The sequence below is a fragment of the Lolium rigidum genome, chromosome 6, assembly GCF_022539505.1.
Source record: "Lolium rigidum isolate FL_2022 chromosome 6, APGP_CSIRO_Lrig_0.1, whole genome shotgun sequence".
Lineage (NCBI taxonomy): Eukaryota > Viridiplantae > Streptophyta > Magnoliopsida > Poales > Poaceae > Lolium > Lolium rigidum.
In genome coordinates, this window is record NC_061513.1 from 236,002,963 (window position 1) to 236,028,166 (window position 25,204).

Below are 25,204 nucleotides of genomic sequence, written 5' to 3' on the forward strand. Positions count from 1 at the left end.
CGAAAAAATAATTGTAAGTACAAATTCAGAGCCATTGTCCGCAGCCGTGACGCCATCCTCAAGGCCAAGAAGAAATGAATCAGCATCGAAGACTCAGTTACCTACCGTAGAAGAAATTTGAATTCTCCATAGGCTTATCCGCGGCGGTGCGAGTCGCGGAACCAGTTGAGGCGCTACTGACGGTATCCGACCAGAGGCAGCCTGGAAGCAGTCAAAGTTATGGAGCTCCTTGCGCACCACATGAGGACGTAGTGGACGATCTTAGTGTCCTCGGTATAGTGGCCCTTGGCCCGGTTAGCTTCGGCACCGAACCGGCCATGGACGAAGCTATCCAGGATTAAGATGTTGATGGCTCGAGCTGCTGCATCATAGAAGATTGTTTAATCTGGAACTCGCCGGCGTCCACCACACCAACACCGTAGTGTTGGCGCAGATGGACTCGAAGACCGGACCGAGGTCGAGCGACGCGACGAACGCCAGCGGCAAGTACGCGGTGTACAGACAAGAACGACATCATGACATGGTGGCGCTCCGTTGAGAGAGCGCCTCCACCAGGCACACCGATCTGGCCAGTTTATATTCTGGTCGCATCATACTCGGTGCCGTGTCACTGGTCGCATCGTCCTCAATGCTGGACCGGCAGCCGGAGCTAGGGTTCCGCGGGAGCCGAGCAAAGGCCTCAGGAGGCGGAGCGGAGCTTGTGTGGGCTGATGATTATTGGGAGGCACCCGACGCATGGAGAAGCCGGTGACCAGCGGTGGCGGCGAGCAGCGGGGAAGAAGGGCTCCGCGAGAAATTGATAGAGGAAAGTGAGGGACGCTAGATCCGGAACTGATTCACCCAGGCGTCATTTACTTGGGACATAATTTCTGGAACGTAAATTTTGACAGCCTTAATTAGAATTCCATATTTTTTGGTCGTGTGAGGAGAACCTGTTTGAAGGAAGGACGGCAACGTCCAATCAAACCTCTAGCGTAATTGATGGACACGCTGGCTTAAGTTGGATGTGAGATTTTATTTCGGGACGAGGAAATATATCTTTCCTAATTAACTGATAGCGTGATCGGGCGAAGAAGAGACCGTGAGATTAGATTCAACGGCCTGGATGCTCCAAATCTCCTTCACCAAACGTGTTGTATGACGTACGACCAACTGAAATATAATAGTATGTAGTTACCAACACGGTGCTGATTAATTAGCCACATCAACACGGTGCTGATGTAGATTTCGACACGATACATATGTATGTAGTTACCAAGGTTTTTGATTAAAAAAAGTCCTGATATGATGTAGTTATCAAGATGTTGAGTGGTGATGATTTAGTTGGCCATGTGTTGAGTAAATAGTCACGATCAACAGTAACTCACACAATACCTTATTGATGACTCATGACCTCGAAAAATTTCGCAAAAAGAACTCCAAGTGACATACCTTTTTAAGCAAGCAACTACTTTTTGATTAACCCCGACAACTCACATGTTGTAGTAGTTGGTAACTTCAAAACTCCAAATATTCACTGACATACACCCAATTTAGGGTAGTTCTTGAAAAGCCTTGAACACCGTATGAACAACATGGTTACTCGACACACTACCGAGGTAATAATTTGTGAGATAAAAAAAGCCGCCAAAACATTTTAAAATAACATAAACTTTTTTAGGTTGACCCTTGATAACTTAGTATTGTAGGTTGGTAACCTCTTAGGCCGAAAAATTGTTGAAACATACCAACATGAAATTTAATTTCGAAAATCTCATCATAACCCATTTATATCGGTGAAAGTAGTTGCAAATCAGATTTATCGTCTAAAATAAAAACATTTTAGACATCGTCTAACCCGTTCCGATATACCAAGATATTGCACGAATAGCTCACGCAAAGGTCGAGCGTCTGCTGGACCCAAATGCTTATTCATGACTAGTTGAATGCCCGTGCGTTGCTACAGCTGAGACCGTGTTTTAGTCTCGCGAGCATGTCTTTATCTTTCATCTCCATTTGCCTCCTTCCTTGCTCTCTAAACCGCCGACCATCCTCTTTTGTATATTTTGATGTCGCAATATTAATCTTCATTGTTGAAGTCCGGACATTCTTGGGGAATTTTTGGTTAAGTGAACGGATCATCTAATATAAGTGTGCTCACGTGACCGGTTTGTGCCGGAAAAAAAAACAGAAATATCACACTATTGTACTTTCATGCCTAAAATTCCACGAAACTACACGACATGGAGCAAAGCATAAAAACGACGACTCTGAATCTCGAGAATTGGAAGGATTGGGGGGTCCGTAGAGAAGCCCCAACAGTAAGTCACTTGTTATTTTGCGGATGATTCATTGATACTTATGCATGCTGATAAAAAGGATGCGGAAAAGTCTGGAAGAAATAATGGATTCTTATTGTGCTAGTTCCGGACAGAAAATAAGTGAAGCAAAATCTAGTATATTCTTTAGTGAAAAAACAGAGGTATAAACTCTGAATATTATGACAGAAGTCTCTCAACAATAAATATCTTGAATTACCGGCATGGTAGGAGCGGTTAGAAGTGATTGCTTCCAATACCTTATTGATTGGATGCTCTAAAAAATTAATGGTTGAAAGGATAAATTGTTCGATCGTGGAGGAAAGGAAATTCTAATAAAAGCTATTGCCATACCAGTTTTTGCGATGATAATGTTCAATATTCCAAAAAAAAACATATGCAAAGGGAAGGGATTTCTGATGTTATATCCCAATTCTTGTGGGGTGATGACAATGATCATAGAAGGATGCATTGGAAGGCGTGGTGGAAACTATGTATTCCTAAACATAGAGGAGGTATGAGATTCCGAGATTTACACTGCTACAATATTGCAATGTTGGCTAAGCAGGTGTGGAGACTTTTAAGTGATACTGATTCACTATGTGCGAGAGTCATGAGGGCAAAATATTATCCAGATGGGAAGTTCTTGAAGGCAAAGATGAAGAGTGGTAGTTCCTTTACTTGGCGAAGCATTCTATCCGGTTTGGATTGCTTCAAAGGGGGATGCATATGGAGAGCGGGAGATGGGTCGGAAATAGACATATGGACTGACAATTGAATCCCATCGATCCATAATCTACGAGTTCAAACGCCAAGAGGACAAGTTCTGATTACAAAAGTTAGTGATCTTATAAACAATGTTCAAGAAATCGTTAATCGTTAACATATCGGTCAACCTAAAAATGGAGATTAATCGCTTATCGGCGGATAAATCGATTTAATCGGCCGGCCATTTATCGGCATTTTTTCTTGTAAATCCTAAGTTTTAGCATACGGCTTTCTATATTATGCTATGTAAAAACAATATTGGAGCATTGAAAAGAAGTATTACCTTGATCCCTTGCATTTGAAAGAATAAAAATGGAAATTTTGAGCTAATCCACAGTTCTACAAAACTATATGGGCCGAAAATATTGACTTCTTGACCGATTTTTATCGAAATTTCAGCGAAAATCGGGCGAAATATCGGCTATCACACCGAAAATCGGTGCAATATTGGCGCCGGCGATAAATCAACCGATATGCCAAAATCTTATCGGTTACCACCCGATTCACGATTAATCTGCGATAAATCGTTATCTCGGCCGATTTTTTGAACAATGCTCATAGACCAAGGAAGCTTTACATGGGATGAGGAGCCGATCCGAGATATTTTCCGGCCTGCCAATCGTATTTTAGAAATTCCTTTGCTGGAGGGCAGAGAAGATTTTGTTGCGTGGTATCATACTTCATTTGGAATGTTTACGGTACGATCAGCATACCATGCTCGCATAAACTTGGCCTGAAAGAAAGAAACATGTATGTTGCTTCAACGGCGTCTAATCTTGTATGGAGGAAATTGTGGGATCCTGATGTTCCAAGCAAAGTGAAAATATTTAGTTGGCGTGCGTTACATGAAGTAATTTCCGTGAAAGGTATATTGGCGAATCGCCATATAGGTACACAAGGAGGGTGCCCCGTTTGTCCGTGCGGGTGTGAGGACATTGAACACCTTTCCTTCACTTGTGACCGTGCAAAGGAAGTATGGAGGTGCATGGGTCTAGCGGAAAAGGTAAATGATCTGCAACAGACTGATCGTTCATGTCCAGTTATGATCGTGGAGATCATTAAGAGAGCGGGGAAAGTTTCAAGCCTTGGTGATATTGGGTTCCAGGTATTGGTTCTAACAGCAGGGTGGTATCTATGGTGGGAGAGAAGGCAATTAACAAATGGTGAAAGAGTGCAAACTCCTTACAGATCAGCTATGGCGATTGCTACCCTAACTCTGGATTATATGATTTCAAGTAGGAAGAAGGAGGCCAAAGTAAAAGAATGTTGGAGGAAGCCATTGGAAGGAAAGATAATTATCAATGTGGATAACCAAAATAACTCAAGTAACTGATGCCACTACCTCCAGCTCATTGCTCAGCCTGGAAACGAAAAAATAATTGTAAGTACAAATTCAGAGCCATTGTCCGCAGCCGTGACGCCATCCTCAAGGCCAAGAAGAAATGAATCAGCATCGAAGACTCAGTTACCTACCGTAGAAGAAATTTGAATTCTCCATAGGCTTATCCGCGGCGGTGCGAGTCGCGGAACCAGTTGAGGCGCTACTGACGGTATCCGACCAGAGGCAGCCTGGAAGCGAGTCAAAGTTATGGAGCTCCTTGCGCACCACATGAGGACGTAGTGGACGATCTTAGTGTCCTCGGTATAGTGGCCCTTGGCCCAGTTGCTTCTGGCACCGAACTGGCCATGGACGAAGCTATCCAGGATTAAGATGTTGATGGCTCGAGCTGCTGCATCATAGAAGATTGTTTAATCTGGAACTCGCCGGCGTCCACCACACCAACACCGTAGTGTTGGCGCAGATGGACTCGAAGACCGGACCGAGGTCGAGCGACGCGACGAACGCCAGCGGCAAGTACGCGGTGTACAGACAAGAACGACATCATGACATGGTGGCGCTCCCGTTGAGAGAGCGCCTCCACCAGGCACACCGATCCGGCCGGTTTATATTCTGGTCGCATCATACTCGGTGCCGTGTCACCTGGTCGCATCGTCCTCAATCGTCGGACCGGCGGCCGGAGCTAGGGTTCCGCGGGAGCCGAGCAAAGGCCTCGGGGAGGCGGAGCGGAGCTTGTGTGGGCTGATGATTATTGGGAGGCACCCGACGCATGGAGAAGCCGGTGACCAGCGGTGGCGGCGAGCAGCGGGGAAGAAGGGCTCCGCGAGAAATTGATAGAGGAAAGTGAGGGACGCTAGATCCGGAACCGATTCACCCGAGCGTCATTTACTTGGGACATAATTTCTGGAACGTAAATTTGACAGCCTTAATTAGAATTCCATATTTTTTGGTCGTGTGAGGAGAACCTGTTTGAAGGAAGGACGGCAACGTCCGATCAAACCTCTAGCGTAATTAATGGACACGCTGGCTTAAGTTGGATGTGAGATTTTATTTCGGGACGAGGAAATATATCTTTCCTAATTAAGTGATAGCGTGATCGGGCGAAGAAGAGACCATGAGATTAGATTCAACGGCCTGGATGCTCCAAATCTCCTTCACCAAACGCGTTGTATGACGTACGACCAACTGGAATATAATAGTAAAGATACCTTTAGATGACAATCATCGTTGGTAGGCACAGCCGCCACTTCCACTTCCATTCTCGGACCCATTCTCTAGGCTCTCGAGATCCAGTACCTCTTTTCCCTGTATACATCAGGCCAGGAGAGGACCATCTGGGTCTGGCGGTGGCGCTGGACCACAGCCCGCCGTCGACCGCGTCCCGGCGAGCGTTCCAAGGACGGCGCCATCCATGGCGCCTTCGGCTCCCCCTCTGTATGCCGCACCTGGTGCCCCTTCTGGCCTTCTCAACCTCGCCGGGGGTCACTTGCTCATTCGTTCTGCATTTTTCTTTGGAGACTTCAGACTGCACAAGAGCACAGTACAAGTCGCTGGTCGGATCTGGTCGCTCCGGCAAGGTAAGACAGCAAACCGGGGTGCTGCACTGCTGCGTGCCGTGCATTGACCTCTCGGCCAAAGTCGCCGGTAGGAGCCGTCGCCACAGGGGAACTCCTCACCCCTACCAGCCTAGCCACTCCTGCATGTGGCAATCCTGAAACCTGGAATTATCATCACGCCGGTCGTCGTCGGCCTTAGTTTATGACTCTAGTGGCTGGTACCACGAGACTTATCGTGCCCGTCGCTCTCACTTTGACCCATTGACTGGACACAAATTATTATCCCGCACAAATGGCCGCATCTCGACATTACTCCTGACCGAGACTTTTGTCTGAAGCTTTGAAGAGTCGGATTGCACACGAGGTGGGCGTAGGCGACTCGGCACCATCGAGGAAGGAGACGAACTAGATGTCCAAATGATCGAGTACGAATTTTCTACGCAGATGGAATTTCAAAGAGTGCGGGTACTTTTTCTGTGAACCCCCACTACCGTATTTTAGTGCCATCGTACCTGAATATCTCCTCCCGTTCCTCCGCTGTAAAGCACTCAGCGAGCGCACGCTCAGTTTCTCACCACTTTTGCTTCCCACCAAACGCGCCGTATCCTCCTGGGGTCTTCACCTTCTCCCGTGGCTTTGATCTCTCTTCCTTCTCACACGAGTTCGATCTTCATGCTCAGGTAACCATGCCTCCTCCTCCTCCTCCTCCTTTTCGAGCTCCTTTTGATCCTACCCGATTCGGTTGCATGTGCTCTGTGCCTCCTTTATTGGGCTCGGAGAGGTTCCATAGTTGTAGTTTTCGCGCCAATTTTTGCCTCCTAAAGTTTACTTCTTCCGTCAAAGATCTGGCATGTGGTTTGGAGTGGCGGCCATTGGGGTATTCCTGTTTAGATGGTTTGCTTGTTACACTTTCTGTTCGTATCATCTCCGGCCTAGCAAGAAGAATAGACTGCTCTTTTAGGGGAAACAGCAAAATTAGAAGGCTACTTCTCCACCAATTTTTTTCGAGATTTAGAGTCGATATTATTCATGACTATTGGTTCATGCTTTCTTTTAGCTTCTTCTTCATGTCATCTTTTTTTCCTTCACCATCTTTTTCGCTCCTACTTTTTTCTTTGGAAAGAAACTAGGACTACATGAAGTCTGCACTGATTAGCAGTATTTACCTATTATTACTACCCTTTTGGTACTGTTTCCATCTATCTTTTGGTGGTACCAGAAACTTCACAATTTCTTGCAATAATTAGTCGCATAAACTTCATTTTTAAAAAATATTCTCGCATACCCGTGGATGTTTCTTCCTTGCATCGATAACTATACTTCATCTTACCATGATGCAGCTGACTGAATTTTCTGCTTCTGATGCTGCAATTGCAGGTTCCATAGCTCTATAGGTGCGCCAAAACAATAGTACTATCAAGACTTTGAAGACCCTCTGAGAAATCTCCAATGTTCTGGCATTATGCAACTGTTCATGAAGCTATCTTCTAGCACATAGACTTAAAACAGAGTCCTCAGATTGTTGAACTTGGATTCTTACTACATCAACCACACTGCAATGGCATTCTCGATTTTACTAGTTACCCTCACACTGTTGGCTCTCGTGTCACTCGCCGTGGCGGCTGGTAACAGCTCTACTGCCTCCACACCGATCCTCCTTAATTGCGGAGCATCAAACCGAAACAATGACGAGAGTGGCCGTACTTGGGATGGGGACAGTGCCTCCAACTCCGCGCCATCAGTGAAAGGAGTTGCCCTCACTGCTTCAAAGCAACACTCTTCACTCCCCTCCATCGTGCCTTTTATGACTGCCCGCATCTTCACTTCAAATTACACATATTCCATCCCTGTCAGCCCAGGCCGCATGTTCCTACGCCTCTACTTCTATCCGGTTGCTTATGAAAACTATACCGTCCCCAATGCCTACTTCAGTGTCTCCACGACAGATCTTGTCCTCTTAAATGAGTTCAATGCTTCGCAAACAGCTCAGGCCATCAGCTCTGCCTACCTTGTCCGTGAATTCTCGGTGAATGTTTCTACACGCAGTCTAAACCTAACCTTTGCCCCATCAGCACATCAGAATGGTTATTATGCATTTGTGAATGGCATTGAGATTGTGCCCACGCCTGACATCTTCACAGCACCTGACACACGGCTTGTCACTGGTGGTAGCCCAGATCCCTTCACATTCGACCCTAGCACAGGCGTCCAGACTATGTACAGGCTCAATGTCGGCGGCAATGCCATTTCCCGGAAAGATGATTCGGGTTTCGACCGCTCATGGGACAATGATTCCCCATACATCTTTGGTGGCTCTGGGGTGGTCTTCTCCAGGGACCCTAATTTGACCATCAGTTATACATCCCAAGTGCCAAATTATACCGCCCCAGTTAATGTCTATGGTACAGCTCGGTCGATGGGGCCTACTGCACAGCTCAACCTGAACTACAACCTTACATGGATTTTACCAGTTGATGCAGGGTTCTCTTACCTCCTCAGGTTCCATTTCTGTGAAATCCAGTACCCTATTACCAAGGTGAATCAGAGGTCATTCTTCATCTACATCAACAACCAGACAGCGCAGCAGCAAATGGATGTCATCGTCTGGAGCGGAGGAATCGGCAGGACAGCATTCACAGACTATGTTATCATCATTGCTGGTTCCGGTCAGGTGGACATGTGGATTGCCCTGCACCCTGATCTTTCAAGTAAACCAGAGTACTTTGATGCAATACTGAATGGTCTTGAGGTCTTCAAGCTACATGCCCTACAGGGTTCTGGACTGAAAAATCTTGCTGGGCTCAATCCTCCACTTCCGCAAAAGCCTGATGATGTCAATCCTACCGAGGCGCCTGGTGGAGGAAAATCAAAGGGGGCCCTCATAGGTGGAGCTGTTGGTGGTGGTTTCACAGTGCTGTTGATTGCATGTTTTGGCGTTTGCATCATCTGCAGACGAAAAAAGAAGATACCAAAGGATTCTGGTAAAGCTGAAGATGGTCAGTGGACACCTCTCACTGATTACAGCAGATCACGGTCAACCGTATCCGGAACTACAGCAACCACATCGACACTGCCTTCCAATCTTTGTCGCCACTTCTCATTTTCTGAAGTTCAGACTGCCAGCAATAATTTTGATCAAGCCTTCCTACTTGGCAAAGGTGGGTTTGGGAATGTGTATCTAGGAGAGATAGATAGTGGCACCAAGGTGGCAATCAAGCGTTGCAACCCAATGTCTGAGCAGGGTGTTCATGAGTTCCAGACAGAGATTGAGATGTTGTCGAAGCTCCGCCACCGCCACCTCGTGTCACTGATCGGTTACTGCGAGGATAGGAGTGAGATGATTCTGGTGTATGACTATATGGCCCATGGAACTCTGCGGGAGCACCTGTACAACACCAACAACCCACCACTCTCATGGAAGCAGCGCCTTGAGATCTGCATTGGTGCTGCCCGTGGACTGTACTACCTGCACACGGGCGTAAAGGAAACCATCATCCACCGTGACGTCAAGACGACCAACATTTTACTGGATCATAAGTGGGTTGCTAAGGTTTCTGACTTTGGGCTGTCCAAGACAGGTCCAAACGTGGACAACACCCATGTGAGCACGGTTGTGAAGGGCAGCTTCGGATACCTTGACCCTGAGTACTTCCGCAGGCAGCAGCTGTCCGAGAAATCTGATGTCTACTCCTTCGGAGTTGTGCTGTTTGAGGTTCTGTGCGCACGCCCTGCCTTGAGCCCCTCACTTCCGAAAGAGCAAGTGAGCCTTGCCGATTGGGCATTGCGCTGCCAGAAGAAAGGCACACTCGGTCAGATCATAGACCCATGCCTCCAAGGGAAAATTGCTCCCCAGTGCTTCATAAAATTCGCAGAGACTGCCCAGAAATGTGTGGCTGACCACAGCATTGACAGGCCATCTATGGGTGACGTCCTCTGGAACCTTGAGTTTGCACTCCAGTTGCAGGAGAGTGATGGAGACATTAGCAGCAGCCTCACAGAGGGGACATTGTCATCAGGTGCATCGCCTCTTGTCATGACCAGACTGCAGTCAGATGAACCGTCGACGGACTCAACTACTACCACAACGACGACAATGAGCATCACAGGACGGAGCATCACGAGTGTGGAGTCGGATGGGCTGACTCCAAGCACTGTTTTCTCACAAATCATGCATCCAGATGGCAGGTGAAATCACAAGCCTGGATTGCAGTCCTTCTATGATGTATCCCAGTCCGTATTCATTGTATAATTGCAAAATAGAGTGCATATAGTATATACACCCTAATTGATGTACCTATATATATTGTACCACACTATGAGATGAATATGGCGTTCAGTTCACTCTACTTCTCAAAGCTTTCAACCATGCCAGCCTGACCAGATCACGTATGTTAGTCTGTTAACAGCCTGGAGTGATTCTAGAAAAGGGAAGGTATGGTTTCAGACCACTAGAGGAGGATGATTTGGTTGATCTTGAACTTAGGCACTTAGCATTATGCTTTATGGTAGATGTTCTCGGGAAATGTAGGAGCATAAATGTAGCTGAAGACTTTATCAGAAATATGCCAGTGGAATGAAATCTCACTGTATGGTTGGCTTTGCCTTGTGCTTACAGAGTTCATTGTAATGTTGAAGTTGCTCGACAGGTGTGGTACCAGGCTTAGAGAAGTGCTTGATTTTGGTTCACGCAGCTGTGGATTATGTGTTGTGATGCCAATATCTATGCTTCTGCTCGTAGGTAGAGCGATGTTCTGCAGATGAAGGGCGATGAGGTGCAGTAAAGTTAGCTGAGGAACGATCACCTACCATGTCAGAGGAAATATACATAAAAATGAATTAGCTGGATAAACTAAACTAATGGAGTATGGATATATTTATGATAATAGATTTGCATTCCATGATGTGGATGATGAACATAATGAGGCTATGTTCAAGCGCCATAATGCTAAGCTTGCAGAATTGCAGTAGCCTTGCGTCTGCTGGTGCTAAGTACTGTGCAAGGAAGCACTGCGCTGTTTGGGTCATGAAGAATCTCCTCATCTTCAGCGATTTTCACTCTGCAATTAAGCTTAGATCGAAGGCTGTTGGCCACGAAATTGTTTAGCAGACTCTAGATTCCATTATTTTTGTGGATGGTCTGTGTTGTTGTCGATACAATATTGGTAGTGCTATATTCGACAAGGCAAAGTTGCCAATGTTTCACTTTGGTCAGGATTAGTGGGATAGAATAATGAACACTAATGGAAACAAAACTGTTGCAATACTATCGTTTTCTGGATAGTGCAACTGCTGCATCTGAATGAGTTCCTGTCAGATTTGATCAGGGAAGGTGGTCTTTGTGAATCCTAAATAAGGCTTCTCATAGCTCAAGATGAAAGATGAATTTGCATTTTTTGCATTGTCTAGCCAGTACGTGTTAAGTAGAAAGGTAATTATGTTGCTTGTCATATTTTTTTTCCGATAAGGAGTTGTCATACTTCTATGCTTCAGACTGTCAAGAAGAGATGTCCTAGTAAGAACAGATATAAAAGCAACTGTAACATTTACGGTCTCATCTCTTATGCAAATCTAGGGCCGGTAAAACAATTAAATCAATATTCCATCCTATTATGGTTTATGATTTCTTGCAGATGGCCAGGCCAGTGCTGCTTATGCTGCCGAGTGATAATCTGAATGTCTGACCACTTCATTGGAAGCTAGCAGGTTTTCTGTATAATTTATAACACTCAAGGAAAGATTTGAACATTTCTCTTCAAGTTCGTTACAAAGAGAGATTATGGTATTTTTGGCATAGTACTGACTGTAATTCAACTGAATATAGCAAACATATAAGGTAACCTAAGAATTGTACCTTAACCTTCCCAAACTGTACAAGCTTCTTCCAAAACATACGGCTTTCTAGATGTATATGACGATCTCTAGATAGATGGATCTTATATGAATCATATGATGAATTACCACATGAGTGGATATATAGAAAAGGAATCCAAATCTGCCGAATCGCTCATGTTATGATCTTCTACATCCTAGGTCTCCGTGTTCCGTCATCTGGCTTAGTAGTAGTCTTCTTTAGCAAGCTATTTCCAATGAATATGGTGCAGAACGAACTTCACATTTCACATGTACTGTTGAATTATGGTTGGCAGATGATTCACAGTCAAAAAAAAAATGGTTGGCAGATGCGCCTTATGCGCCTGCAGGGTGAAGTATCAGATGAAGCGATGGGCTGTCGGTGGAGAAAAATGCAGGGAAACACAATTTTGTCAGTGAGAACTCTGGTAAATAAATTTATAATGTAGGAGAAGTTTTCATGTGATTTACTCTGCTCACAAACACATTGCTTTCGGAACTTGCAGAAGACAAGCATTCAGTTTGTTAAATACCCATCATTGTTCATCACTGCGTAGGTCTGAACTATGCGTTGGGTCTGTATCCCTCTGCTCGTCCTCCTCCGTCAACCGCGGTGGCGCATCACGGTCCAAGAACTCCTTCACCGTGGAAGGAAACGCAATGGCTGCTCTATCCCCAGGCCCTTCTCCGTCCCAGGACCACGAAGCCTTGGCGAGCAGCAGGTGCGCCAGCCTCGCGGGCTCCCTGCACCCACCACCGCCATCGCCGCAGTAATGCTCGATCCAGCCCTCCACCCTCCTCTTCTCCTTGTCGCACTTGGGCCCGACCACCCCGACGACCTTCGCCAAGAACCCGTCGCCGCCGCTGCAGTCGCACCCGCCGCTGCCGTGCCCGTCATCGCCGCCCCATGGTGGCGGCGACAGGCCGAGCAGCGCCATGAGCCGCGCGATGTCCTCCCCGCTGTCATCGTTGTCATCGTCGTTAGAGTCTTGTTGGGGCTCTTGCGCCCGCTCCTCGTCTTTGGAGAGGGTGAAGAAGTCCAGCGCCGGGACGCTGCTCTCGCCGCCGCCGCTGCCGATGCCGCGGTCGGTGGCCGTGGCCGTCGATGCGCCGAGGAAGAGCGGGGACGCGGTCATGGTGTCCGAGAACAGCGGCGGCGCATCGGGCTGCCGCGGCCCCGGCGGCCTCTCGTGCTGCTCCTCCGCCGCCAATCGATCTTCCACCTGAGGAGGAGATGGTCAGAAAAGAAGAGGGGGAGGTGGTGACTGGTGTTGCGGTGGCGCGAGAGTGGATAGGCTACCTGCTTGAGGGACGCGAAGAAGCCGGTGTGCCGCGAGAAGGGCTGCATCGGCGGCGCCGCCGCCGCCTCCGGGCCGAGGGAAACCGATGCGGAGAATGGCCTCGCGGGGCGCGTTCGCTTAGCAAAAATTTGGGCGTTCTTCTGAATTCTGAAGGGCGGTAGAGTGTTTTCAAGTTTGCTGTCACGTTTCCTTTTCTTTTCTTTTCTTTTTGAACTGTAATCGGTTCTGATGGAAGTGGAACAAATGCAAGTAATATTTGTTCAGTACTTCAGTTTCAACGATTTATTAGGGATAGAAATGCACGAGGTTTATACTCAACTGCACTGAACATGATCCTTTACTCTGAATTCTCAATGGTGGCTAATTTTTTTTCATGAAATTGTAAAAAGGCTTTTGCATTTCGATGCACCGAAAGAAAAGAGAACAGGCATTTGTAAGTTAGAACCAAGGGAACAACCCACTGGAGCAATTAGGGTGTATATGTCAACCGCTCGGCTCGAATTCTGTCGAGAAGGCGAGAGGTGCTAGGCTGCAAGTTGTCGTAGACCATTGTGTTCTGAATCTTCCAAATCCACCAAACAGTGAGCATGATAATTGACGAGGTATTCTTGTGCAATAGATGAGATGGCCTTGCACAACTTCGTGAAGCACCCTCCACAACAAGCGGCCTACTTGTAGATCGGATCCAAAATAGCATGTCAGAACCATATGGTCCGCGAGAAGGGGCATCTGGCAAGGACATGTCGACCATCGCGTGGGTGTTGGATGGCATGTCTTAGAAGCCTCCCGACACACCCACCTCTCCAACAACGGTCTGCCAAGCAAGCCAGATAGAAAACTTGGCGTGTTGGGGAGCCATGGGGCACTAGATGAGATCTCGAGATTTTGGCACAATTGCCCCTAGAAGCGGGTATTGAAGATAGATTTAGAGGTGTATTGCACCAGATCAACATGTCAGGCTCCACCGTGGGCTTCACGTCACGGATTTCGATCCGCCGTAACACTTAGTAGAGTGCAAAAGGGGTAAGCGGGCTGAGAACGCTTTAGATGTCTGAAATCCAAAAGAGCACTTCACCATCGCCTACGACGCTCCGACTCTATCTCCTTTCCCATCTAGCTATATATCCACCCAAGAGAGGTGGTACCCATCAACAAACACCACCGTAGAGGATGCTCGAACACTTGGAGCTCCTCCCTCGAGAACTGCATATCAAGCCCGTGCATTGGGAAGGTGGCTGAAACTGTGTCCCCATGAGTAATAAATATAACCTGCCTACTCTAGTACCCACATTTGGCATCTCACTGTCTAACCAGCAAATCTACTGTGATAACATTCTGAAATTAATAACAAACTCACAAGCTACAACAAGCATTGCAGTCAAAAAGACGCACATGTATTAATATGCACCCACTAGAGAGAGAGAGACGAGCAACTGAACATCTCAGACAAGACGCAACACAGACCGACAGTTGGGTCACGACACTAATACGCTGCTCCTGAACCAATCAAACTTTGCATGATGCTCGAGCAGGTAGCTCACGACAACATGGGGCTTCTCCACCAAATTAAGGCGCCTCACAATTAAACATATTCCTACTAACAATGAAGAACCTACTGCAACCGCAACTGCCTCGACAAACGGCGTCAGCTCAACCTCGGTGAAGACAATCAGTAGAAAGTGCAGGAACCGTAACCTGCAAAACAAGATTTTCTGTCAGAGACGCATAATGTTGAGAAGAGGGCTGCAGTTTCAGATAATGGTTGTTGAGATTTCTGCAAGTGCAAGAAGGGTAGTAGTAGTAGCTGGATGGGGCTTACTGGGGTCGGACTGCACGATGATACCGGATTCCCGGAAGTAGCAGTTCCAGGAGTGCCTGCCGTTGTAGGCGTAGTAGAGGTTCATGGCGATGGAGGCGTGGGAGGCCAGGGTGTTGGGGTTGAAGCAGGGGCCGCCCGGCTGGATCACGCTGCAGCTCACGTTCTGGCAGACATAGTTGATGTTCCCCTGCAGCGCCTTTTCGTCCGCGGAGGGCTTCGCCACGCACCACGTCTTGGGCGGCCTCGCCGCGGCCGCAGCCGGCGACGCCGGTGACTGGAGTTGGATCATGATACAAAAATGAGCACAAACTACATTCGCATCGATCATGGCGTGAAGTTGGAAAAAGATTACGGAAGGAAGGAGAGCAAGCGAATTTAAGGTACCTGTGCGGGCTGTGCCTGTGCGTCGGCCAGCCGAACGGTGCTTCCTGCAGAGAAACAGAGAAATGCAGATTTCAGATAAGTTTCTGCGCGGCTTCTACAGTTCCACAGTACTACATAAGAGCAAAGAACGATTCATCTGATGATGGGTAGCAAAGAAGCGGGGATCACAAGAGCTAAATATCTAAGTAGATCTTGGGAGCGGGTGATTCAGCAGCTAACTGGGTTCGGCCATTTATCCTGAATTAGAAGATGTCGATGTTGATACATTCCTCTCCATGCACCAACATTAATCTCTCAGAACAGACAGGCAGAATACTAATCGCAAGTTCATGACATCAAACATATTCAGACAAAATCAGCTAGAAACATGAGGACAAATCTGCCAGAAAGTGTGATCCACAACTCACAAGAAACAAAAGAACTGAAGAAAAGTGTTTTTATCTGGCAGAATAACTAGTGCCCACCCAACGGAACAAACAGTGCTGTCCTAGATCACACCTAATCGGAGGAGGCAGAGAGATTACCTGAGGTGAAGCAGAGGAGCACAAGACCCAGGGAGAGGAGCACGAGCGACGCAGACGGCTGAGCCGCTCTAGCCATCTTGCTCTCCAGCACAGAAACCACCACAGCTCGGAGGAAAGCTCGCAAAGGCTGTGGAGTGTGGAGGCCGCCAAGAAGAGACAGATGGGTGCTGGGGTCTAGCTCTAGCTAGCGGTGGCCGGTTTATAACAAGATGGGGCAAAGCCGGGAAAAGTGGCCGCTCCGGTTGATTGCCGTGGTGAGTAGAGTAGATCCCACCGCAACTGCTGGAGAAACGAAAGGGAGTCTGGCATGGCCATGGCCTTGGGGCAGAGGTACATCACGCATGTGAGTATGTGACTCCGGTGGTCTCTGGCTTCGACCAGCGGCAACCTGCCATGTGCGCCAGGTCGGCGCCGGCATAAACTATCTATCCTGGTTCGTGTTGGTTGGGCTCACAGTGATCCCATCACAGACTTTGGTTCATCCAAACCGAATCCTTGTGGCCCACATTGACTCAGTTCTTGTTGTTTTACTGTGGTCTCCTCTCTTCCTATCGGTCCTATCTCCTATGTGATGTGTGCAAGTCAAAGCATGGCCCAGGAAAACTTGAGCTTCAAACTGGTTTTTGAATTTGAGCTGCTGATCTCTGTCAGACTTGTTATGGATTTCGCAAACATCAACAACATCTCAGATGTATGGGTTCAGTAATTAGGAGGTAGATACAGTCAGCATTGGATCCTAATATGTGAAAGATCATCACTCTGTAACACTGGAAGAGCGGGACAATAATTATAGCATGTGACCGGGTTCTTGTTCTAGTGTAGTGTGGTCTACTCTGTCCATCGATCCATGTGATGTATGCAAGTCAAAGCAGGTTTCAGCAAGCACTGCTGTTCAAAATCATTTGAAATTTGAGATCTTGGTCTTCCTGATGTGGGTGGAGACAAGCTCATGCTTCTCCTAGGAGCCAGATTTTCCAGGAACAGTAGAATGAATCTGTGCGCAATTCTTTTTTTACAACGCAGTAGAGAAAAATAAGAATGAAGTAGAAGGTTGTATTAGACAAGAGGGTTTAGTAACCTGCACATAGATCCTAGTACATCGTAGTCTGCAGAAGATCACTAATGTGCAACACTTGAACACGTGCAAACAGCCCCAGTATAATCATAAGCCTATCAAAAGTCACTTGCCGTTAGATGCGATTGGCGGGCCTTTGCTTGTAAGGTTCACGCCCTGCTTTATTCCTTATTCTTTCCTTCCTCCTTTCTACTTCATACTAATTTGTCGACTCTCCTCTGATGCCAATCTGGCTGCTGCTCTTCTCATCCTGCATTTTTCAAGTCCATCAATTCCTGAGTTCTACTTTAGTTGTATGATAACTCTGAAGATTTGGGAACACAAATATAACATAATTGCCCGAAGTAAAAAAGAAGAAAGGGTCGTGTGCAAACTTTAAGTGAACTCTAACAACGCAACATCAGATCCCATACGCCAGGGACCATCCTGAGTTCGGCGCTATCTTCCACCATGAGTTTAATCAAAGCAAAATAGACAAAAGAGAAGATACAATGTTAGGTGCTCGAGACAAAGCGCATGCCTACAATCCAAGTAAAGAGATCAAGCCCATGCAGTGAAAAGGTGACAGCAAGGATGCTTCTGATCGTTGCACTGGTTATCAACTTGAGACTCTTCACAAAGTGGCGGTGTTCTAGTGAACTGCTCCAACTTAAGGCAAGCATGAACATCATCATCAATCTCAAGTGAGATGCATAAAGTTAAGTTATTTATGTGTCCGAATATATTGTAGATCAATCATATGGAATATTATGCATATTTACGGTCACTAACTGAGATATGTATCTTGCAAGCAATGTGAAGTAAATTCAAGCAGAACATAGTTATATATGGGAAAAAGTGTCGACCATCGGGCTGTCTAATTTCGATCATATCCGATGCTACTTGGTACAACAAAGAGGATCTCTAACAGATCCTCTAAAAGGCTTTAGACCGCTAACGGCCGAAGCAGCCTCTAGCCGAACCCTAGCGGCCTTAGTGGAGAATTTTTTTTCCTCAGCCAACGCGGCCCCCAAATATTCTCCCCCGCGGCCGCTGGACCATATTTTTTCTCATCCACCTCGCTGCCACAGCCTCATCAGTCATCGCCCCGCCGCCGTATTCCCACCGGTGTTCACACCGCGGACCACCAGTCGCCTCGGTCGATAGGCCGAACCACCCGCCGCCCTTTTCCCCTCCCTTTGACCGACTCGCTGGTGCTAGCCATCGCTGGAATCGGTCCGGAGAGCCGCTGCATCGAGTCGTATCCCACAGTCGATTTAAGGTCGATTCTGGCAGTAGCGAGGCCGATTCTTTCGGGAAAGGTCCGTCTGAGCATCGGGATGTATAGACCGACCGCCGCGGACCAAAATCGGCTGACAACAACCGTTGTAGCCCTCGGTCAGACGCCTTTACGCACGGCGGCAGCTTCGATCTTCGTCGATTTCCGGTTGTCGCATTGGCCCGGCAGCGGGTTTATCATGACCGCTATAGGGTAGCCCCATCGTCGTGCAGCCCCGACGAAGGGCTCAATCCTTTTGCTCGGCTCGACGGTACCGACCGTAGACTCCACCTCCGCCGTGCTCAAGGTATTTGACGGAATGTTTATATGACTAGCTTGTCTTTTATTCGTAACAACCGGCTTGAACGAGAGCACGTTTGGCGGAGGGATGATCTTCGATGACCCTTTGTCGGAGAAGGAGGAAGAAGACGACGACGAAGATTTAGATATGCTTTTAATGCCGATTTTGAACGAGGATTGGCAGAGGCCGAGGCAAGGATGGCAATTCTCCCCTATGTGTATCAACCGGAACCGAGGGCCATGATCGAATCATGCAGGATTATTTCAAACCTGGTGCAATCTATACCGACAAGCAATTCCAGCAGGGGTTTTGGTGCAAAAGGACATGTTCCTCACAATAACAAAAGTCGTGGAGCATCACGATTATTGGTTCAAGCTTCGAAGGAGTGCATCGGGAGAGATGAGTGCAAGCCCGGTGGTGAAGTGAGCGGCCGTGAGGGTACTTGCATATGGTTTCTCGGCCAACGCCATTGATGACTATGTTCGCATTGGGAGGATAAAATTTTGGAGGCCGTGAGAAGGTTTTGCAAAGTTGTGGTTGATATCTTCGGTCTAGAGTACTTGAGGGCACCCAACGACAAAGACACTGAGAGACTTCTTGCTGGGATTGAATCTCAAGGATGGCCTGGAATGCTCGGTTCAATTGACTGCACTGGAGCTGGAAGAATTGGGAAAGGTCAATACAAAGGTCACTCCAAAATGCAACAATAATCTTTGAGGCAGTTGCATCGCATGACCTATAGATACATCATTCATGTTTTAGATTGCCTGGCTCTCTAAATGATCTCAATGTGTTGTCGAGGTCACCACTGTTCTCAAGGCTTATGAAAGGCGAACCTCCTCCTTGCAACTATGAGGTCAATGACCATGAGTATTCAATGGGGTACTATCTTGCTGATGACATCTATCCTCCATGATCCACATTTGTGAAAACAATCCCGCATCCCAATAAATCACACTTCGCTAAGCAATGCAAGAGGTACAAAGAAAATATGTGGAGCGAGCATTTGGGTGTGCTTCATAAGCAATTTGGCATTGTTCATGCACCAGTCGAGTATTGGAAATCGGAGACCCTATGGCAGATAATGACATGTTGCATCATTTTGCATAACATGATCACTGAATATGAGAGGAACATGTCAGAGAACTTTAGGTACATCTCAAATTGAGACCAGGTTGCGCCTGAGCATGATGCAAACACAATCCACCAGTTCCTCGAAATACACAGAAGCATCGAGAACCCGGATGCACATGCTCAGCTACAAGATGATCTTATTGAGCATCATGGCGTCTCCATGGCGAGTAGTTATGTTTGATTTGTTTGATTTGAAACAATTTATTACATTTATTTATTTGGTTTGTAATAATAAATAATTTGATATATTACATTTAATTCGGTTTTTAATATTTATACTTTGGTTCGTATGGTTGATTTGCAAAAAAAAAAGTCCTCTAAGTTATTGGGGATCGAATTTGCGGCGCAAAATTTAGAGGACTAAATATAGAAAGTTAAGGTATAGACATGCACTTTTTCTCTAAATTTTAAGGGATCGGTTAGATATGCTCTAAGATCTGACATACACCGTAAATGTATCAATTAAGCACGGCAGCTATGTCCATTTTATTACTCCCTTTGTTCTATATTATTTGTTGCTGATTTAGTAATCAGCGAGAACTAATATGGATAGAGTGGACATTTTTCAATCTTGGTGGGCGCGGTGCCTGCGGGGCGGCCTGGTCGGGGAGTTCCTGGGCGCGCGCGGTGGAGGACCGGCTCGTGGGGGCGGTGGCGGTCGGGGCTAGAGGATGCCGAGCCGGCAGGCTCGGACGGGGGGGGGGGGTGGTGGTGGTGGCTGCTCGCCGGCGCTGCGGAGGGTCGCGGCTGCTCTGGTGGCGGTTGCCCTCGGCGCGGGGCCCTGCGGGGCGGCCTGGTCAGCGTCCTCCCAAATCGAGATCCTCTCGATTTGGGGGCGTGCAGGTCGGCCTTGTTCAAGGAGGCCAGGGCGGCGGCCCTGGGACGCCATGATGGCGTTGGTGGTGTCGGGGCCGTGCCCCCGATAGCGGGCAGCCGGCAGGGAAGACCGGTCTGCATCTTCGGCGCCGGCGGCTGGCCGGAGAAGAGGATGCCGGGGAAGCGGCCCCGGGGACGCGGAAGCGACGGGGATGTGCCGGCCCAGCTCCTCCTTGGCGTGGCGGTCGCGTGGAGGTCGGAGTTCCGGGCGGCTGCGGAGGGCCACCGTGTGTGGCTGGCTGGCTGGGGTGCGGTGGCCCTTGCCAGTTCCTGCATGCCTGTGGCGGAGGTGTGCCACAGTGCAAAGATGGCGGCGCGGCTCTTGGCGGGCGGGGCGCTGTTCCCAGCGTCTCGGGATGGCGACAGGTTGACGCGAGGGGTCAGCTTGTTGCACGTGGAAGCTGGAGCGGCGCCTCCGGGAGCGAGGTGGTGTTGCTGCTATGCCTCTGGCCGCGTGGGTGGCAGGGCATGCTTCCATTGGCGTGGGCGGCGTCCCTGTGGCTGGTGTCTATGCATGTCCGACATTTTGGGTTGTCCCCGCGATAGCCCAGTGGAGGTGGCTGTCTTGGGTCTCCGGATGAAAATCTTGCCCGACTTGGTCGGTGCTGACAACGGCGTCGCCTTCGGGCGTCGCTTTCCTTCTTGAAGGCGTTGTCGTGGAGTCCAGGCACCCCTCCGCCCATCATTCGAGGGTGAATACCCAAATCCGTCTTGCTGGATTGGATGACGGCGGCGTCTTTGGATGTCCTGACCTCGTTGGAGGCGTCATTTTTTGGAGTCTTGGAAGCCACTTGTTGTCGATGCTTGCACCACTGGTTTGGGTCGAGGTCTTCGGGTACCGTCGGTGTGCGAGTGTCGTTGGCTTGCTTCTTGCGGCCTGCCTCTCCCCGCGAAGCTTGAAGGCCTAGCCGTTCCCTTCGGCTCTGACTTCCTTTCCAGGGACGTGGACCGGGCACCGTGCTGGTGTCATTAGACGGCGCTCCATACCTAGTTGAGCTTGGTCGTGTGGCCAAGTGTGGTTTTCGCCAATTTTCCTTAAAACTGCCGTGTAGGTTCTTCTTTGTCCGGTCTTCCTTATAAACCGGACACGGGTGTCGAGTTTATATCGGTTTTTGGTCGGTTTTCCTTATAAACCGGCTAAATTTCCCTCTTCTTAATGAATAGGCAGAGCTCCTGCCGGTTGCTCCAAAATTTTATTTTTCAATCTTGCCTTTCATCGAGCATTAACTTCGGCTACACACAAGCTACTGATCACCATCAAGCTAGGCATACAGACATTGTTAAAACCTTATACAACCAGTTTATGTAATACTATAACACTGTCAGTGTCTTGTGTATCATTTCGTCACCAGAAGGCAGAAGCCAAGAGTAACGCAACCTCTAAGGTCTTGCCTATGCACAACAAGATAGAAGTTTTAGAACTATATATATTAATTAAAACATGAATAAATATCTCCACCATCCGTTGATTTCAGAAAATGTCCGCCGTAGAGATCCTGTTGCTGAACACTCGCCGATCTTCACAAGGCAGCCAACAGTGACATGCATGTCCAGATGCTCAACGGCCGGCATGATCCGCGCATACGACATCTCATCTCTTTGCTACGCCATAGTAGTAATCATCACCGGCATCGACTCGTCCTAAGTCCTAACAAGAAAACTGATTAAACCCTGCGGCCGTCGCTAAGCCGCCAATATAAGTAGCAAGTATGCAAGATAATCCAAGCTCTGTGGTATTAACCTCCCCGTTAAGCCGCCGATCCATGGCCGGCACCGGCGACAACAGACCCAATGGCTGGGTCATCATCGTCGGCGCGCCCTTGCTCGCCGCAATTGTGGGCCTCCTCTGCCACATCGCCTGCTCGTGGAAGGAGAAGGACGACCAGCGCCATCGTGGCATGGCAGCCGCAGCCTCCGGCGAGCAAGAGAGGCCGCCCGAGGCGCGAGAACTCGCCATGGAGATGCGGGCGGGGCCGCTGCTGTGCGCGTACCGGAGCAGCGACGAACGGCGGCGGGAGGCTGCGGCGTGCCCCGTGTGCCTGTCGGACCTGGCGGACGGGGAGACCGTCAGGGTGCTGCCGCCGTGCATGCACTACTTCCACCCCGCGTGCGTTGGAGAGTGGCTGCACAGCCACGACACCTGCCCGGTGTGCCGCGCCGTCCCTGCTGCTGCAGCAGCCTTCCCGGCGGCCATGTTGGCCGTGTGACGCCGATGGCCGGCGAAGGAAGTAATGATAAGAAGCAGAGTGCAAACTGTTTTCACTTTCTTTTTAGAGGTTTATATAGAGGAGCCAAGTTTATATGGATGATAGGATTTTTTTCTGTTGGGTAAGTGGCATTTCTTCTGTTGGGATAAACGGAAAATTTGGTGAGCCGATTAAAGGTTAAATTTGCCGCACACTGACAGTAGGCAGACCGACATGTTTGTGTTGAGAAAACTTTTGCTCCATGAACGTCATGTTATTCTTCTGTTTCAGACACATTTCAAAATGGACAGCACACATTTTTTCCACATCCTGACTCTTCTGAGACCGGTGGAGGTTTCATGAAGATTATTTGGTATTTTTCATTTGTTTGACGACTTGGAATGTTTCAAACGCTGAGGGACCAAGATTTGGAGTTCCTTCACATTTCCTATCTTTCTACAGCAGTCTCGATTGGTGTATTTTGCACACATTTTGCTTTAACAAATTTATGCTATATTGCGACGTGGAGCCATTTACAGTTTTATAACACTTTTTATTTATTTTTGTTTCGTTTGAAAACTATGGGCATTTTCAAAGAGTATATAATAGGGATTATGTAGTATTTGGGCTACTTTTGGCAAAATGACATAGTATTTCATATTTATCGTCTTCTGATGATATACTGGAATGGTTTTGAAGGGTATCTCAGGTACTCCCTCCATCCTAGAAAATATGTCTTACATTTGCCACATCAAAATTTAGAAAAATCTAAGACATTCTTTGTGAGACAGAGGGAGTACATTTTTCACTATTTAAATTTTTTTAATGGCACATATTTTGAGAATATTTCATATATTACATCTGATTCTCTCTGGATAGTGTTCTCAAATGTTCTAGCAAATAGATATTGTTGTTCCTCTCAAAAAAAATATTTATATTGCAGTTTAAGAAATTTTGTGCCTGTTGAAGACTCCCAAAGAATTTTCACATATTTTGTTTACTGATATATAACGACAACCCTCGGTTTCTCACCTATTTTAGAACTGGTAAATATTTTGAGGGAATTTTACTTTTTCATTTGTTTGGCACTTGGGTGTATTTTAAACAATATCACCTGGATTTTGGAAATTTTAGGATCTTGTGAGCTGGCACTACATTATTTTTGGACGCATGGACACACATTTGGTAGTTTCTAGCCTATTTTGAGACTAGTGATATTTTTTAATATTTCACATTTGATGTTATTCATTTATATAAAAATTATATTGGACACATTTAACACTATAGCTCGTGTGAGTGGCCGTACCAGAAATTACGTAACAATTTATTGCGCGGTGATATTGAGCCGAGGTGGTAATTTCACAAAAAGGAAGATTATTATAGTATTTAAAATTACAAAAAAATCTGTTTTGTTTGTATGGATACAAACATATGATTTCTATAAACGGGTAAAATTATGTTAAAAAATATGGTGTATTTTAGGCTACACAAAATATCACAATGTTGGTCTACATACACATTACAAAATCAAATTTATTCTTGACATTTGTAATTTTTGTGCGGCTCGCATGCTGAATCTTAATTTTATGTAAAAAATATACATGCATACTAGACATCTGTATGACTTGGATGTTTTTTTTTCTAAACTTGTGAAATAATGAACTGATTATTTTGAAAATTTCAGAAATCAGACTCCCTGAGCTCGAGCTGTTACTTACCTTGATATTTGTTCAAGATTTTGATTTACCGGTTCAAGAAAGGACAGCCTTGTAAATTAACATTCTACTCCCTTCAATCTATAATAAGCCCACTCTAATCTATAATATCTAAATTGGAGCAACCCACTAAAAGTAATTTTCTTGATATGCAAGGTATCCACATCATCAACTGTCTTTGAGCAATCACAGGCTGCCAAGTGTCTTCAACTCTCCCACCTAGACCTGGCCCAAAGCCACACCATCCGTTAGTTTCCCAGCCACCGCGGGCATTCCCACAATCTCCTCAACTGCTCTAAATCTAATTAACGTCCCTCATCACCCCTTTCAATCCCCTCTTCATTCCATCTCTGTCCATTCCGCTGTATTCCATGCCAATCCACCTCATCCAAGCCTGGTAATATCTACCCATTATATATATTATATACCATCATAATCCCTCCACCCCATTACAATTCTTCCACGCGGTAGATGCGTTGAACATTATCAGCGCAGCAGATGCACACATCCCACCCGCCCTACTACGGCGGTGGTTGCCATGGCCATGGCCCGCCAAGTTGCCTCCATGTCTTTGGCGTCGATTGTCAGGCCCCTAGGCTCCTGTACAGCTTGATCTGTATCGTCAAGGAAAGTCGCAGCATAGCCTTTTCTTGGGTGCTAGCTAGGGGATTTAAGTTGTATATTTGTCTCATTATTTTACTTCTGTTAGAATCAACTGATTATTTGGCTTTGAAGACACGCAAGACAAGGTGCAGGCATGCACCACCCGAATGTTGAAATCTAGAGCAGTCGTTCAAGAATAAGACTGAAGAGAATCATAA

The 25,204-nt window shown here is 47.2% G+C and overlaps 3 protein-coding genes across 3 annotated transcripts; 1 reads left to right on the top strand and 2 right to left on the bottom strand.

The window, feature by feature from the left end:
* Nucleotides 1-6,354: 6,354 nt before the first annotated feature.
* Nucleotides 6,355-10,306, top strand: LOC124660284 (receptor-like protein kinase FERONIA). Its single transcript, XM_047198095.1, has 2 exons — nucleotides 6,355-6,640; nucleotides 7,338-10,306. Exon 2 carries the CDS (start codon nucleotides 7,519-7,521, stop codon nucleotides 10,147-10,149), a length of 2,631 nt encoding a protein of 876 aa, XP_047054051.1. The 5' UTR covers nucleotides 6,355-6,640; nucleotides 7,338-7,518; the 3' UTR covers nucleotides 10,150-10,306.
* Nucleotides 10,307-12,346: 2,040 nt separating this feature from the next.
* LOC124663835 lies at nucleotides 12,347-13,158 on the bottom strand. The gene is made up of 2 exons (XM_047201490.1): nucleotides 13,111-13,158; nucleotides 12,347-13,033 (listed from the first exon to the last, which is right to left on the bottom strand). The coding sequence occupies exons 1-2, from the start codon at nucleotides 13,156-13,158 to the stop codon at nucleotides 12,347-12,349; spliced, it is 735 nt and encodes a 244-aa protein (XP_047057446.1).
* Nucleotides 13,159-14,524: 1,366 nt separating this feature from the next.
* Nucleotides 14,525-15,993, bottom strand: LOC124668568 (glucan endo-1,3-beta-D-glucosidase-like). The gene is made up of 4 exons (XM_047205679.1): nucleotides 15,839-15,993; nucleotides 15,315-15,358; nucleotides 14,931-15,162; nucleotides 14,525-14,806 (listed from the first exon to the last, which is right to left on the bottom strand). Exons 1-4 carry the CDS (start codon nucleotides 15,912-15,914, stop codon nucleotides 14,781-14,783), a joined length of 378 nt encoding a protein of 125 aa, XP_047061635.1. The 5' UTR covers nucleotides 15,915-15,993; the 3' UTR covers nucleotides 14,525-14,780.
* Between the last annotated feature and the right edge of the window lie 9,211 nt (nucleotides 15,994-25,204).